The sequence below is a fragment of the Etheostoma spectabile genome, chromosome 12 (assembly GCF_008692095.1).
Source record: "Etheostoma spectabile isolate EspeVRDwgs_2016 chromosome 12, UIUC_Espe_1.0, whole genome shotgun sequence".
NCBI classification, from domain to species: Eukaryota; Metazoa; Chordata; class Actinopteri; order Perciformes; family Percidae; genus Etheostoma; species Etheostoma spectabile.
Window position 1 is genome coordinate 19,797,805 of NC_045744.1, and position 18,348 is coordinate 19,816,152.

An 18,348-nucleotide genomic window follows, 5' to 3' on the forward strand; every position below is an offset into this window, starting at 1 on the left:
GGGAGGGATTGGTATGGATGTTGCTGATGTTAAAACACATTAGTTGTGTTTGTTTTATTTGTTTCATAATGACACTTGAGTTCATGACTTTAATGACTTTTTATATGTATTTTTGGGTTTACATGAGAGTTGAATTCCTGAATAATAATAATAAATCATTTTGGAGCAGTCTGTCTCGTCCCGAATTTCTCATCTGGTAACCCTAAGGTAAAATTAGGATTTAAGTGAAAATAAGTATGTTTGTTCCATTACGTACATAAGTTAAAATAAGTCGATGTTCCCTACTGGTTTCACATGGGACAGCGTCTCCTGTGTGAAAGTCCTGCGTTTGTTTGACTATCAATCCACCCAGATCTCCTCCTTATTTCGACGCATTTGTAAAATGTCAAAAACAAACTTAATCTGGGACAAATAAGTTTATCTTGAAACATAATTGAGAATGCCGTTTAGTTGTATAGGTACAGAAGATTTAGGAGACAGGGCTGATCCTGGCTGTAGGATGGATATAGGCAACCTAAAAGGTCACAATCACTCTCCGTTTTTGGCCACATCAAGAGTTGCCTTTTGTAATTTTTCACCAAAATTTCTAAAGATGTGCCTAAATTTAGATCTAAACAGGCACACATGAGCTCATGTGTAACCCTTTATATCCAAGATCAGACCTTTTAAATATCTGAATGAATATAAAGAAGCCAAATGAAATAGCACTTTCCCATATAGATTAGACTATTAAGATGCCAGATGTTTGCAACAATGGGGTAAAACAACAAGTTAATTTCACAAATCAACATTTAAAGAGAAGATTGTTGAGTCCAACAAAGAAATACAGTGAAATAAAATGCATGGCCTTATGTTTTGTCCCTCTAAGTTATTTGTTGTTCTAAAATATAAGTGCATTGAATACTACAGGTTTGTCTTTTTTCCCAGTTGCATTACGTTTTATTGCGAGATGGGATCTTTCATGCCAATGTGCATTTAAATCATAAAAATAGGAAGAATTAAAGAACCTGGGCGAGGCCTGCTGCAAAAGGATCTATTTTAGTTGGCCATGCCTTCCGTGTCAGTCCATTCCTGCCTTGCAATATTTCACACTTAATTAAAAACATTCAAATTCAAAAATCTTTAATTTAGCAAAAAGTAAGCCTTGGTGTCGAAGTAAACATGTTTATCGAGTGCCTGCAGCTGCTACACAGCTGAATAGTTGTATTTATATTGGGCTTTTATCTTGAGCTAGAGAGCTTTATAATTTGCTTCTCATTCACTCACACGCCGATGGCAGCGAGCTTCCATGTAAGGTGCTGGCCAACCATCAGGAGCAGTTTGGGGTTCAGTGTCTTCCCCAAGAAAACTTCAACATGAGGTCAGGATGAGCTGTGGATCGAACGCCCAACCACGTGATTAGTAAAGTAAAGCTTTACTTCAGCTTTAATTGCTTCCCATGCTTTAGTCCATAAGATGTTAATATGTCATCATTAAGAATCATACCACAACGAAGAACAAATGAGAATAGTTGAAGGCAATCAAACGAGGAAGGCGTTTGTTGTGAAGCATCTGCAGAATGTGTCAAGTTTGCCTTAATTTTTACTTTTCATTACAAGGGAGGAATGGACTTCAGTATAGCTCTAACAAAGCACAGCTAAGAGATATTTTTCCAAAAGGTATTGGTTATTAGATGATTATCTATCTAGATTATCTTAATGTATCTAGACTTCAGAGATCAACTCCTCTAATTAGACATTTGAATACATTTACCAATAATATGGTAATGCTAAATAGAGTATAAGGCATTTTAAATAATGTTTGGCAGTTGCTTATGACACCATGAATGCAAATAGCTTAGTGAAACAAATGTAAAACCAGCATTTTATGCGTTTCTTTGTTGGGTTTGACAAATCTCTCATATTCCTGTACACACCCATCCCTTTAATCATTTCACAGCTCCTTGGGCTCGCCGTAGTCATTATACATGACTGTGAGCGTCTGGTCATCACAGGCCTTGTGTACGTCCTGGCCCATGTCCGACCAGTTCAGGCCAAAGGCCTTGGTGTCAGTGTAACGGCAGGACAGGAACTTGAGGGACATCCTGCGGAGGCCAATCTTCGGCTCCTGAAGAAGACCCTTACACCACGGGGAGAGTTCATCTAGCTGGGACAGGATGAGGCTGGCCTTCCTGTTGGAACAAAAGTGAGGAAATAATTAGTGTTATGTTTGCTTTATATCTGGATAACATCCATAAACTTGTCATATATAAGAGAGTAAGAGCAAATTTCACCAGAACAAACATAACATGGAAACACTATAAATGGAGTACAGTGTACTATTATTTTCCAGATTATGGGTTTGTTCCGTGTGAAGTACGCAAAGACAACATACACATTCATGTATGCTTTTTTATATTTATGCATACTTTTTAGACATAAAAAATACTACAGACAGACAATGAGTAATGTATTGTTTGTAAATATCCTCAAAAAAAATCACAACTGGAAAATGGAATAAAAGGCAGAGCAAGCTATATTTCTGTTGAGCCTAAATAAAAGTTGTGTTTTGACATTTGTGATAACATCATCCACACATTGGAAGGACGGCCACATTGTATAAAATTTGGATGATCCCCGTTTAATGTGTCAAATTTAATTATCCTAAGGCATCTTAGCCTTAAGGTGCTTTTAGGACTAGGGCCCACGGTCTGACCAGGCAGCCAGTAGATGGTGTGAACTATAGTCTTTCTTGACACCAAATTGCACTGCACCACTGGACTGCCACTACACTTCCTACTTCATCACATAGGAAGTCATCCAAATAGCAAAGGGGAGCAGGGAGGAAAAACATAACTTCACCTCTGGAATCTACTTGCACTTATATATTGTGGTGCACTGCCATAATTTGCTTGTAACAGAATTCTACAGCATACAAATTTCTATTCAAACTAAAAATCTCCCAAAGACTGACCAATCCTCTACATTGGATGTAAGGGTTAAGAAATCTGTTGAAATGCAATGATCTGTGGGAAACACGTGTTGCCAAGCATCTGAAGGAAATATTAGATGGTCTACAGTCCATAAATCACACTGTGGCTCTGCTGATTTTTTTGAATGACATCACCGTGTGACAGAACCGTAACCTACCCATCTACCACTGCTTTGCAAAGGAGCTCACAGGCTAAGGTGCACTGTTACTGACACATTCTAACTTTGACCCAAAGCACACAGTGGCTGCTGCTAAAGGTCTGTGTTGGAAAAAGGAAGTAAAACAGTGGAAAATTGAATGAATGAAGGAATGAATGGCTGTGGCAAGTAAAGAGCCTGTCCTGTGGCGACAGCTGTCTAATAGACCGCTGTAATACTGTGGAGAGGCACAGGAGAGACTATTAAATGCTTAAACTTTTCCTTTGGCCAAACCAAACAAGCTAAAAAACACACTCCATTAGTAACGTGATCCAAAGAGGTCACACATAAATACGTCTCATACTGGAGGGACACTGCGTGCAATAAATAATCATTAAGCCTGATGCAGCCCGTTTGGCCCTCTTGGTGAAATTGTCAAGGATTGACAAGGCTTGGACCCAAGTGCAGAGTTCAATATTTATTACCAAAGAACAACCAGAAAATGAAGAGGATTGCAGAGCAAAAACTTACAAACGAGCAGTTCCAAAAAACACGAAGGCCAGGAAGCAAAGAACAAGCAGGCACACACTGCACACCACTCGACAAACCACGAAAAACAGAACAATGATCTCACACCAGACAAAGACAGCACAGAATAAATATACAGGGTAATTAGGTAATAAGGGAGGGTGACACAAGGGAAAGGAACAGGTGTAACACATCAGGGATGGGCAGACAATCACAAAAGGCGGAAAAACACAAGACAGGAAGTAAAACAAGATAATACCAGAGAGAAAAACAGACTACTACAAAATCCAATAGGAAACACTACACAGAAACAAAGGGACAGCTAGGCCAGGATCCAGCAACAAGGCAACAGAAACATGAGTCGGCCGAGCCACCGACAGAACACGGGGAGCAGGAGTCGGCCCGGCAGCCAACAGGAGGCAGGAGTCAGCCAAGCCACAGACTGAACATGGGGAGCAGGAGTCTCAACAACAACAAAGTCTCAGGGGTGCCCAACAACAGCAAAGTCTCTGGGATACTGGGCACCGGCAAAGTCTCAGGAGTGCCAGTCAGCGTAGACTCTGGGAGAATGCTCAGCATGGACTCTGGGATGCAAATGGCACCTACTGATAGTAATAGAAAAATGTTTATTCTAAGTATTTTTACCTATCCATAGCTCTAGTTGTATAGATTTCCTTTTCACATGCAGACCACTTTCACTCCTGTATGCATCCATTTAACTCAGTTTGAATGCAACATGTGCAGGTGAAAGCGAACCACACTGAATTCACTTATTAAAGACTAAGGAGCTGGTTCTGGATCTAAGGAGAGCCAAGGCACCAGAGAGCCCTGTTTCCATCCAGGGGGTCAGTGTGGACATGGTGGAGTACTACAAATACCTAGGTGTGCACTTGGACAATAAACTGGACTGGGCCAAGAACACTCAAGCCCTCTACAGGAAGGGCCAAAGGAGTCTCTATTTTCTGAAGAGGCTGAGGTCCTTCAACATCTTCAGGACGATGCTGAGGATGTTTTATGAGTCCGTGGTGGCCAGTGCTATCCTGTTTGCAGTTGCATGCTGGGCAGCAGGCTGAGGGTAGCGGACGCTAACAGACTCAACAAACTGATCCGCAAGGCCAGTGACATTGTGGGGGGTAGCGCTGGACTGTCAGTGATGTCAGAGAGGAGGATGCTGTCCAAACTACATGTCATCTTGGACAATGTCTACCACCCACAGGAGCACTTTCAGTGCAAGACCTATTCCCCCAAAATGCACCACAGAGCACCACAGGAAGTCATTCCTGCCTGTGGCCATCAAACTCTATAACTCCTCCCTCTAAGTGTCTGACACACAGACAGTTAGAGAGGTTGAAACTGGACAATATCTGTTTTGTGCAATTACACTGGCTTAAAATTTGTGCAACACTCTGCTATTTATTCATTATTACTGTTCACCACTACAACTCCTAAATTATGTAAATACTGTACATATCCACACTCCTTATATTTCTTTATTTATATTTGTATACTCTTGCAAATGTAACACAATTTCCCTTCAGGGACCAATAAAGTATTTCTCATTCTGATTACCATGTGCACTCACCTGATAGTTATGAGGCAGATTGGATGATGATGATGATGATGATTGTCATGCAAATGGCGATGGAGAGGTGAAAATGATGAAAAGCAAAGACTGAAAAGACACTGAAAAGGGAGATGATGGCAGAGAAAATAATGGAGCTGATGACATTATTCTCATCGGGGATCTTAAAATGGCTGATGATGGTAAAGAATATGAGGATGATAATGCCAGTGACATGTGAGTGTGAAAGAAATATTTAAAAAAAAATTCAGACAAAACCAATTTTGCTTGAAAGGGTGAGTTCACCCAAATTACACTAGCAGATATAGCCGGTGAAGATCATGTGATATGATATAAAGCCACAGAAAATGGTGTGGTGAGATTGTTTTTCTCAACTGTTGTATCAAGAATTAAGTTTGAACCTAATTTTCTCTCATACTTTTAAAAGTAAAAGTAGGAGAAAAAATATGTTTTCTTTTTTTAATTTATAACTTGTGTGTTCCAGTCTCTGTGATGACCCACACTTCTTTTTTTTTATTTTGTTGATTGGGTGCAATTTTTTAGAGTATGAACTTAAGTTGGCACTGACCAACACACTGTAATAATACAGACATTGTGTGGTCTGTGGCTTCTACAGTATTTCATCTCCTGTCTTATACTGACTCCAAATCAACTGCTGTTCTCTAAACATATACTGGAGCACATCACCATATTTGCTGGTATGTGTTAATGTTATTACTGGAAGATGAACATATTCTGCATGCCATAATAAGCCACAATTCCTTTCAAATAGGCTAAACACTTTTACTCAAACCTAATTCTGCTATTTTTGGCATTCTTTTATAATTTGCAAACCATTATAGAGATACATGAGAAGCAACATCCTCCTTGCAGTCACCTGGCTAATATAAGTTCTTTGCATATGTTATTGTATTGATTTTGGAATCAGAGTGTATTTTGAATGTTATATGCACACGTGGATGCTCAGCAGGTCAGTGTCTCCTTTGCAAATGCATATCAACAGAGCCGAAACAGCAACCTCTACAGCCTCAGTTATGTTTTCTGCTCTGGAAACGGCAAAGAAAGAAAAAACAATTCTAATGATGTCAGTCTCCCCTGTCAGCAGACAAGAAGGCTTGTGCTGGTACTGCTGCTGAGCTGCCATACCGTCATTCACGTCCTTTTTCTGAAACCTCTTTATGTTCCCATATTTTGCCACAGATTTCAGTGGTTTGAGGATATCAGGATTTTTATTTTCTTATGGTTTGTTGTCCTTTCCTTAAAAAAAAAAAATAATAAAGCAGAGAAGGCATGTATAGGATTGGAAAATGGTGTACAAGATACAACGTGAGTGTCCCTTAAGAAGACTCTCATGTGGTTTTGACTGTTCACGTGCATGGAATACAGGCATGTGGACGCACGTGAATGGTCATATGCAATACACATGAATACTTCATAATACAAAATTAACTTAGAAATACATGTATTACTGTGTTTTATTCATCAATTAAAAAGTACTTTTTGATATGTTACCATAGTATGTAGTATATTTGGCATTTTATTTGAGATTGCAATACTTTCTGTCAATCTGGGAACAGTATTATCATTATTATAACTCGTTGATATCCGATGCGGACATACTTTTTTCAAATTAATTGCAAACATTGTTTCTTAATTTAATAATAGAGATTGCATTTGGTTGTCTTTGTTATTTTCCTGTGGGATAATGAAATATTAAATTAATAAACCTGTTAACTTAAAAAAAAAAAATCCATTTGTATGGTAAAAAAAACAAATTCGTTGGCATGGCAACATAGTGACACAGATCTAAGACCTGCAACAATACCTGGACCCTGCTCAACCTGAGTAGACCGAATGTAATTTTTCTCACAAAGTGTGATTTTGGATTGCAAAAAAGTTGTAGGGAGGTGATCGGGGTGGAAGTGCAGTGAAGTAATGCAGGACTTTTACCCTAAACACTGGAGTTGTGTTATGCTCTGCGTCCCACTTGGGTTCAGGTATCTAAAACACTTTGGTTAAGCCAGGCAGACACAGTACAGATTTCATCTAAATTGATCGTCCCAGACTAATTTTAGAATCTGGCCAAATATCTGCCAGATCAGTTGTCATTTGATGTGCAGTTTCAGGGGGTTTGTGAGGTCTCATTAATCACCTGAACAATAAAAATGTCAGACGATCAGTTTGAGTCAGAAATGTTCCCACTTTCTTTAACCAGTTTGCCACATGGCTGCTATCAAAGGACTTTTTGCAAACTGTAATGAGCTTGTTATTGGAGTAGTATTTTATACGTTGTGGCTAAGACTGCTGAGACGAAGCTGTGAGTTTACTCCCCATAGTCCTTATCTTTTTTCGCCCAGCATATTTCCTTGGATTAGGATGGCAACAAGGTCTTGGTTGCAGCTGTCGCCGTGGTCGTGCTGTACTCCCTGCTACACCCTGCTACGCTCTGCGTAGTTTATGTTTCATAACCATTATGTTAAAAGGAACGGTCACATATTGACGATCACATGATTAAACTGCCACAGTGCGGCAGTAAACAGAACGGTTGCATGTGTAATTTTTAGGAGCATTTGGAAACTGACTTATAATGTCTTCAAGGTATGAGGATGTGTTGCAAAATGCACTTGCTGTTGCAAATTAGTGGTTTATTAATGCAATTTCTTGAGACGGGATTGGGACATCCTACATGTAGGTAAAATGGAGAAGACAAGGAAGACATTTTTTCTCTCTAGAATCATACAAAGAGCAGAGAGCAGATGTAAAAGACTTCCCTTCAACCCCCTTAGAATTGCACAACATATCTGAAATAATGCTTTCTGGTTTTCTAAACTGTAATTATTAAACTGTTTATTAGCACTGGACATTTCATTTGACTGCAACCAAAGCAGCACCTTGGATCTCTCCTAGCGAGAGTACATGATACGTTTAATTGTTAAGTAAATTCATAACAATGTAAACTGATATTGATAAGGGGATATTTTTACTGGAAATAAACATCCGTATATGTAACTATGTATATGTTTCTGTTTACTACAGAAACCAACAAATTACTGTTGGATGAGCAGCTGAAAGGCACTGCTACGTTTGACTTTTTATAGTTGAGAGAAGGACAAAAATACACACGGTTAAAGTAAACAGTCTGCTGTGATTATGATTTCCTGAGAGAAATTCTAACCATAACAATACTTATTATTGCAAGCACTCCTCTGATTAGAGAGACTGTCATGTAAAAACAGAAAGAAAATAGGAACAATTATTATACTTTTCAGTTCATCAAAGGGCACAGTCTAACTGAGGACACTGTCAGGACTGAAATGGCCAGGAAGGAGGATTGGCCAGCCAAAACATCTAGCGTTTATGAGTCGCCAGCCAAGCGGCGTGCCTGAAATGATGGGTACTCCCCTGGTGATGACAAGGTCTGGCCCTCTCCAAGAAGCCTTGGACAGCCTTTTTCATTGAGTTTATGGTTTGAGTTAAAACGTCACGCGATGTTGTATGACAAGGGCAACAAATGTGTCCTCTGCAGGATGCCAAAGGGTCTCGTCAGTGAGATTCGATACGTTTCTAAAAACAGCAGATCTGATCTATCAGAAAGATAAAGCCACATTTGTTCATTCATTTAATTCCAGATATTGCTTACTTGGCGGATAGGAGTTTACATTGAGTCAGAGCGGAGTTCTTGTTATCAGTATTTTGACTAGCTAGTGAAAATCTTACTCTGTCCTCATTGTTTGTAACATGGAAACTGGGGAATTCTCTTCGTAAGACATTGAGCTGATTTGGGAAGATGAAACTGTCCATGTCTGTGGTATGTACAAATACAGTATGTGGTGTGTGTGGTGTGTCTGTCTGTGTGTGTGTGTGTTAGCGGAGAGCCTGTCTGCTCTGTTGTTTACTGTTGGCGGTACCACATATTGTTTGGGTGGGAGAGGTATTTCTTCTCAAGTGGCCAAAGAAATGGTGATTTAATAGCAAACCAAAAACAAAAGGGACTTAAAGAGGGGTTGTTATGGAGAATAAGGATTGTCTAGTCTCTGGGCAGATTTGAACAGAGACGGATCTTCAGGTAGCGGCTGTAGCAACTCAGTTCACACGGGTTAGATCTGATAAACCGTAACCCTAAACCTTTAAAAATATGTTTATTTTTGTTTACATTTGTTTATATTAAAGTGCTCATTTTATGCTTTTTGGCTTTTCCCTTTCCTTTTTGTTATTTATCTTTTTTGTGCACATTATAGGTTAACAAAGTGAAATAGCCCAAAGTCCACTCCAAAGGGACTTACCATCTCAGACAGAAAACACTGTTCACCAATTGCTCCAAACAGCTCTACTGTAGTCCAGCCTTTACTTCCGTGACAAACGTGCGTCACTTTGTAAAACAAGTTATAATGTTCCCCTAGCTGCTAGTGTAGTACACCCTTATACTCTGCGTCTGACTGGCTAGTAGTCCGTAAATAGCTACTGCGCATGTGCAACTCCCAACAAAGATGGAATAAAGTGTGATGTTGCCTCTGACAAAACAAGAGCCAACACACAGGGTAAAAAAGGGGAGCTGCGCAATGTCATTCAACAAAAAGTGTTTTTTTAAAAATTTAAAACCCTTTAAAAACCTTTTTTCTGACATAACCCGAAATTAAAAATAAGCACTTTAATCTGAATCACTGATCTTAAAGCCTAATGAAAAATAGTGTACACTTCCCTAATGTCTTCTAACTTCAAACATGGCTAACTAAAACTTGGTCTCCCTCCCAAACGCTTTGGATAAAACCCTCCCCCATATGAGGAGGGGGGTCAATTTGGTGGGTGGAATAAACGTGCACTCCCTCCAGTTTACCAGCCTAAAGAGGCTGGGAATTTTCCCCGCCAAAAACCTTTGGCTCAGAGAAATGTTCAGGATATCATCTTTTTCCAATACGACCAGACCCTTTAAACGGCAGACGCAAGTACAAAGAGAAAATCAAACAACCCCCGTTTTGGTCACCTTTGTTAAACGAAACCTGTCAAAATGCTTAGGTACTTTCCCGCACCACCCAATAATACGTAACGTGAAAAGTCCAATTTTTGCATGACCCTTTTTTTGGTTTGCTAAAATGTGCAGTGTATTTTTGTCCTGGCAACCATTTACCTTTACCTTTTCCCAACGGCCAACAACTCAGAAAAAAAGTTTTGACCCTTGGGGGAAATTTTTGGGAGCCCTTAGTCCATGCAGGGGAGCTGTAAGGCCATTAACCTTCCTCCCTGCCTGCTTGCTTTTTTAACATACCGTAAACCCCTTCTCTTCAGGGACGGTCTCTCCTCACACCAACCGATACATGGAAAGTCTAATTTCATTAAATCTTGGCTAAAAAAACATGTTTATACTTCCTTCCCCTGCTGCCAGGCTCCCCTTAATCCCTTCTCTTATGTTTTCCCCCTCTGAGGTGCCTTTATTAACATTAATCACCCCTTCCTTTAACTAAATTGGGGGGCTGTTAATCTAAGTGCATTTTAATGGAACACTTCGGAAACCCCCCTAAATTTACTCACTCTTTCCAGCATGGTCCCTTTTAAAAAACCCTTCTTTTAAGGGGGGGGCCCCAGGGAGAGGGAACAGAGAGAATTAAAGGGGGCCTTTTTTTTCAGTTTCACCTCCAAATGAAGGTTCCCAATGCCCTTTATAATAATTTAAAATTGAACACATGGCTCTGTTTATAAAACATTAAGCTACAATTTTACATTATGGGTACTTATCCGTAGTTTTGGGGGAAATTTGGGGCACCCCCTGGATGTGCAATTTTTAAAAGGGCCCCTGATGTCCAAGGTTAGCCACTCGGGTTTTCCCGTCATTTGATGAATTTTTTCCCCTAAATGTAAATTTCCACAAAAAACCGCCCACCTCAAAGACGCACTTTGGATCTGGGGGCAAAAACTCCACCTTTGAAAGTCAAAACAAAATCAATGGCCCGCTTTGAGGGGGGATTCCGGGGATTTGGCTATATTCCCCGTGGATATTTGTAATTTTGGGTGGAGAAAAGGGTGTTTTGGAAAAAATTCCGCAGTAACCGTATTACGGGTGTACTGACCGTTGCCTTGTCACAAGACAACATTTTTACAACAGTGGCACAACACAGTCGGTACATACAATTTAAGTCAAGAGGGGGGGCGTGACCTTACATAGAAAATAGGAGCAAGTGTTTTGTCATGCATCATAAACTATGGGCTACAATGCAATGAGAAGAAAATTGGTTGTGTCCATTAAAAAATGAAGGGGTCCCAATTTTGCTTCGCAATGCATCGCTTTCAGTTGATTGCTGCTGTTGTTGGGCCAAACAAAGCTAAAGTGAAATGATATTGCATGCATATCAGCTGGCTTTTTTTGTTAATCTGCCTTCAAATGTAGATGTTTGGAACACCTACAAAGACTTTTGATTTCTGAAATGTTTGGACAGCATTAGGGGTGTAACGGTAGATTACGGTTCATACCCTGGTTTAGGAGTCATGGTTCGGTGCTAGTTTGGTACAGTGGATAAATCCTCAAATGCATAATGCAGTGGTGCAAGTGTCAAAGAGACACAACCCTCTTGCTGGGGACTGAGGTAGTGTTTTATCCACTAGCATCTTTGGTAAACTATTTTCATTATAACAACTAGGAACATTTCAAACACTTCTGTATTACACTGTGCGGACACTGGAAGAAACATTTTCCCCAAAGGTAACCTGTCCCAATAGGCTATAAAACTGAAAAGCACCTCTTATGCACCCAAACATTTATCATCCCAGTGATAATGCGCATTAGCATGTTGAATGGGTTTTCATTTACATCCCCTACAATAATGGAGCAACAGTGACGCGCTATCTTTTTATACACAACTTTCTTTGTTTGCTGTTGTCATAGTGAACCGGCAGACAGGTCTTCCGTCTCCGGCGTTTCATTTATACTCGCCATAATGTGACTGACTAACATGTTATCAGCTTATTGTGCCAACCCCAACATATGTTCCTAATGGCATGCAGCTCAAAATTCCTCAAGCTTGTAAACTTTGGGTCTGCATTACATGCACCAATCTACATACTGTGTTTTCTGTATGCAGCTACATGCACTGGGCGGCGTGCACTGGCTGTGAGCCCCCAGAAGCCCTAGTTCTGATCCAGTGTTTCACGGCCCTGCGTCAGTCTCTCAATAGCTTCTGGCTTCCCTAACCCGTCTGTGGCACTCAGCCTTAAGCCCATTCCTTCTTTTTTTTTATTGACCCACAAAATGGAAACAGAAAAACAAAAGTCAGAAAGACAAAAGATACACAATTCTGACAATTTTTCAACATGCAAATGAGTCCTGCCATTGCTAACAACCTCCAAACCAATGTTCTAATCTGAACCAACCTTTACAAATGAAACAATATTTTGAATCAATGTGATTTTTTTTTTTTAAATGCAGTTATTTTTTGGCAGCAAATTAATACACAATGGGTCCACAACAGGAGTATTTCCAGTACAACAGTGTATGTGTGATTGATCATAATAAAATACAATGGCCGTGAACAGTGTGGCTCACTGATGTGTTTTTAATACGTTTTTGGACAACACGGAGCTCTATGGCACAGAGGAATAATATTCCAGGCTTTGATACCCACACAATATTTAGTTAGTAGGATACATTCATTGTTGGTTTTGGCCTTTTAACTGGATTGCTTGACAATAGGAGACAAATGTAATATCAGAAGCTTTATCCTATGTAGCTTTACAAGTTTTGATTCAATAAGCAAACTTTTACGGTATGTAGGAATACCTCTACAAATAGTTGGAATTGTGACTGAGGTCCATGAATCACTGTGTGATTGTTAAGAGTTTCACATGACCAGTGAAGGGTAAAGTAATCACTTATGGAACCTATATGTCATTTCCAGTCCAAATCTGCCATATGTTACATTTTTATGGACTGCAAACAGCTGAACCAATGTCTGGCTTTTCCCACATATTTGTAATTGCTGGTGACTATTCCATTTTTGAAAGGACAGTGTGCTCATATTGCGCAGTAAAGTAGTGTTCACACCAAACCAAGCCAGACTGTTTCATTGCCAGTTTTCTTCAATCTTGCAGCCAGGCTGTACTGTTATTGTTCGGAGTTCAGTACAACAGAATGGACTTTCTTGGTGTGAGGGCAACTCATAAATGGAGTAGGCACGCATGCACGCAAATGTCTGCAATTTCACAGGCTGATTACAGTGATCACAGTCAACACATTGTTAAAATGGCTCAGTCTTTTGGTATTCTGTAAAAGTTTGACTCAGGGCCGACCTGCTACAGGGCTGTCCTGAGTCAGCCTTGTATATTGTTGGAACCTTCTGATAAATTGACCGTAAAGTTGATGATCAATTAACTTGAAGGAATGCATATTTTAGTCTACATGTCAGGGCACTTCTGATATACAAAGGGAACTGTTTGACGCTCTCACCTGTTTTTGGTCATTTTCCTTCCTTATCTACTGCATTATCGAAACAAAAGGGTGCTTAATGTGGCCAATCATTTTCCATCTTTTGCTCTTAGTCTGGCTTTAAAAACTCAGACTGGCATCTTATTTTAAGGTCAAATGAAAGCTGTACCTGGGTCCCAGCTCATCCTCACACCTCCAGGTGAATTCCCCGAAGCTCTCGTAGCGCTGGTTGTAGTGGTAGAGCACGCGGCGAAGCGTCGGAGCACCCAGATCCATTAGAGTGTTGTAGGCTGTCTGCTGCTCCTTCCCACTGGTGTAACCGTTGAAAAGATTATAGATCTTATCCGCTATTTCTGGAAGTGCAAACACAATCACAGGTTAACGCTAGATATTTCACATCAGCTGCAAATGACGGTTTGTGCTACTCAAGGGTTAGTGGTAGTGACTCAGCTTTCTCTGGACAGAACACTGCCTTCCTAATGTTTTGAGAGACACTAAGAGCTGCAAATAAGTCATATTTTCATTATTGATTAATTTGCCAATTACTTTCTTAATTTAACGATTAATTATGCGGCCTATGAAAAACAAAAATAAACAGCCAAACAATTTAATTTTATAAAGCCTGAGGTGACTACTTCAAATGTCTTCTTTTGTATGACACACTGTCTCAAACTCAAAGATATTCAGTTTACTATCAAATAAACAGGAAATCCTCACATGAGAAGCTGAAACTAGATAATTTTGGATTCAAAAAAATATTGATTGATCATCAAAATAGTTTTTCTGTCTATTGACTAATCATTCGACTAACCATTTCAGCTCTAGAGATGCTGTTAGGATTTGAGGTCCTATTGAGAGAGAACTTTAGCCTCCAATAAATATTCCACCAAAGACGACTTACTGTCAAATAATAGGACAAATCTATGGTGTCTCCATTAGAAGAAATGTAAAGCTTTTTATTAACGTCCGCCGCCCCATTTTGCATTTGAGATTGTTAAGACAAATGTCTTTCTACATGCATATTTTCACAATAATAATATCTTACATTATTAATCATAGACATATCTAAAGCCCAAGTGGTTGAGGATATTCTTCAAATTGCTAATCGTTTTTTTTAAATCAGGTAAGGAACTTATCCCGCCTGTTCTGTTTAACAATGCCAATACAATCCATTCAAAACGGAGCCACATAGTGGATGTATTGTATTTCACACCATTCATGTATTTCCAGGCATTGAAATCAACAGCGCGAGCCAGTGGTATCACACTTCACTGGTTGGAGCCTTCTTGCATTGGCCGATTCAAATCAGCAGCAGGATCCGCAATAACATCTTGGCGATAAATCTCTAGCATATACGGAGCGGCAACAAATTTCTATCTCTTTGTGACTTTATGAATTGCTCTGATCTGAAAGTGATCTTTAACATCTGTTTTGTGAGGTCTTGAAACAAAGCTGCAAACAAATGAAGCAAATGTCTGTCCTTTGAGTAAGCTGTTCTTATTTTCAGATACTGGAAAAGACAAAACATTATCTCCCTTATTTCATCTGATGATTACATTCCTCTACATAAATGTGTCAAAATGTAGAAGGTAAACTTCCTTACAATCACCTCAAGCACATGCTCAGTGTTGGAACATGAAACCCATCTCTGTGAGCCACCTGTGATCACTTCAGAAAGATCATTCACCTCTCCGACTTTAGCTGTGTCTCTTTCCTCACCTTGTGCTTTGACATCATCCACAGTTGGACACGGAGTTTTAATAGTGACTTCACTTGGACTAGAACGGCGCCCTGTGTTGTCTACTGCCCACAGCCGGAACCTAGACACATAAACACACATGAAACTCATTACACAATCTGCTGCTGATTGTGAGTGATAAATCATTCCCTACAAAACCTAATCCGGTTGTATAGATTTCCAGCAATGGTCTTTGATGAATCTGCTGTACCAACATCACTTCATTTATTGCAGTTGATTCAAGTTAGAAGGCTCCCCTTGTTGTAGATGAAAGCCTGCTTTGCCAATACAGGACTTTCACTAGTGCTAGGCTGACAATAAGCACTTCTTTACAGGGCTAATAACCTGTCACTTCACTGAATAAATATCTCCACCTAGTGAGCAAAACACAAACTGCATCCACCTGCAGCACCAAAAGATTACAAGCAGTAGCAGAGGATAAAATCACATTTTTATCATCAGCCTGGGGTTATATAGAGATATGTGACTCAAATTGTAGTTACAGACAAAACAAGATTTATGGACTACAGATATGCATACTTCACTGAAAAAATATTCTTGATATATTTTGGGCGACAGACTTTAAACATAAAAACCCTTTCCAACATGTCTTCAAAGACTTTTTATGCAGCTGCAGAGTATGTTTCCTGTGTCACGCTTACATAACAGTGCATATTTCTCCACACTCAATACATCTCCAACCTACAAGGCATCAAGCCTAAGCTTTGTGAAGGCTCTGTCTGTATAGAAAACATAAGGAGTGTACAGTGCCCTGAAGGTAAAGACGACGCCTCGGCTCAAAGAGATGAATGAGCTGCCAGACAGGATGGAGAGAGCAGGAGTCCCGCTGATGCTGGGATTAACAGGGCATGTGTAGCTGCTCACTCAGCCCCCATACAACCAAGAGGTTTTCCCATTTCCTTTTTATTTCCTCACTCATCCCTCTTTTTCTTTATCTAACACAGACGTTGCCTTTGCTTCTCTATTTCTTTCTCTCCACCTTAATCTGCCTTTACTACCTACGATGTGTGTGGCTTCCCTCCTGGCAGGTTGTCTGTGAGATAAGTGTCAGCATGTGTATGAGAGCATCTGGTGTGTGCATCTGTGTGTGTGAAAGATCTTGGTTACTGCATCACATTGTTAAATTTCTTCATTCAGGCATACACAGAATAAAGAACTATTAAAATGTAACAGAGATTAACATCAAAATGTTTTGGTCTTAGAATGTAATATTTGTGCTGATTACAAATTTATTTCAGGTATCATTTTTTTTTTTTTTTTCAGCAACAACTCTAACCTTAAATCACCCAAATTATTCTGATTAATAAACTAATTGCAACAAAAAAAGTTACTGAAATGCCTAGCTCTGAAATAACCCTGAACTAGCTTGGTCAGTAAACGTGTCATACCCATGGTAATGGTATTTTCAACACCCACACACAGCTACAATCATTTTTACACAAAAAAGTGCTTTGTGTTAAATGTGAACACACCATTAATAATAGGATGGTTCAGTAGTAGGATAAAAACTAGCCAACAGGGTTTAGGTTGACTCAAATAAGCCAAGATTATGATATGCAAAGGTACATCAAAGGCACCATGTGTAAGAATTGAAATATTTGAAACCCCCTAGTGGAGGCAAAAAAACATAATCAGCTTTATTTGCCAGGTATGAGGACCCATACGAGGAATTTTTCTTTGGAGCATCGTTGCTCACATTGTGCTTACACATAAAAAAATAAATAAAAAAAATATACACACTAATATATACACAATATATACATACTCTAAACAGAAACAATAAATAGGCATGAGTGCACTAAAGAGTTCAATAAAATGTATTTAAATATGGAGCATAGTGCAAAAGAAACTGGGATAAATAGTATTAGGACTGGAATATAATAGTAAACGACACTTAATTTCAACCTACTGGTCGCTGTGATAAAGAAGTACACCATTTAAGGGAAATTTGTCCATGCTGTCTTACCCAGAGTTCCATGAGAAGATCAGTATGAACTTTCTCTGGTTGTTAAAGACAGATAGCTAAGTAGGGTGTGTGTATCATAGCTCAGAGCAGATTGTCGGTTTTCGTGATAGCTAGCTAAAGAATGAATAAAAACAACAAGCAGGAAATCCACGTGTCTTCTTTGCCAACTCCAAAACAGTAATATTTTTTAATTCAAAGTCGAAACTAAAAGCTGTCAAATGTGGGCAGATAACACAGGCCAAAAACGGCTTCAAGTTCAAAGTGAACGCTGATAGGCTGGTTTTAGTCAGTAGATAGCACCAAATGTGGAAGCTTACTGCTGGTTGTTTTGTATTTCTACATACACCAACTTGTTAATATGCCACTTTGGAGATGTTGAAAGGCACCTCTGATGCAGCTAGGCTAGCTGCTGTAGTTCCCACTGCTTACTTTGTGCTAACTTTATCTAGGCTAAACACATTCAAAAATGCAAAAAACAGTTTGTAGGTTGCTAGGAACACGTCTGTTTATGAATGTTTTTATAAAAGTCTGTGAATAAAGGTTTCCCATACTACAAACTAATTGTAGATACTATAAACTAATATTTATAGTATACTGCTTTTGCAGTTAGTATACAATAAATCAGCATATTTATCATTTTTATTCCGACAAGAAATGATGCAATTTTTGCAACATGGCATGTCAATTCAACTGTAACTTTGAATGACACTGACAATTTCACTTCACAAGGAGAAAAGCTTTTTTTTTTTTTTTTTAAGATTATTTCTGTTTCTTGTTATGGTCTTTCTGTAGCTTTCCCACCACATTTGCAATTACTCTAATCTTTTCCAGCTGTGCGTAGCACCTACAGTATATTTCCTTTGTGCAATGCATTGTGGGACAAAAGTTTCCAGCAGCAGCAAACTGAAACAGCAACTGACTTTTGTAAGTGTAATTAATTCATTCACTTTTTAATAATTGTGAACACAAAACATACTCAAAACTGATGAACAAAAT

At 39.2% G+C, this 18,348-nt stretch overlaps 1 protein-coding gene across 1 annotated transcript in view; it reads right to left on the bottom strand.

The window, feature by feature from the left end:
- Window positions 1-1,808: 1,808 nt before the first annotated feature.
- The window catches only part of LOC116699838 (astrotactin-1-like), a 372,650-nt gene continuing 356,110 nt past the window's right edge, over window positions 1,809-18,348 (bottom strand). Inside the window, 3 exon segments of the mRNA XM_032532626.1 lie at window positions 1,809-2,170; window positions 13,797-13,980; window positions 15,347-15,447. Of these exon segments, the coding sequence (XP_032388517.1) occupies window positions 1,933-2,170; window positions 13,797-13,980; window positions 15,347-15,447 (523 nt within the window). The 3' untranslated portion in view covers window positions 1,809-1,932.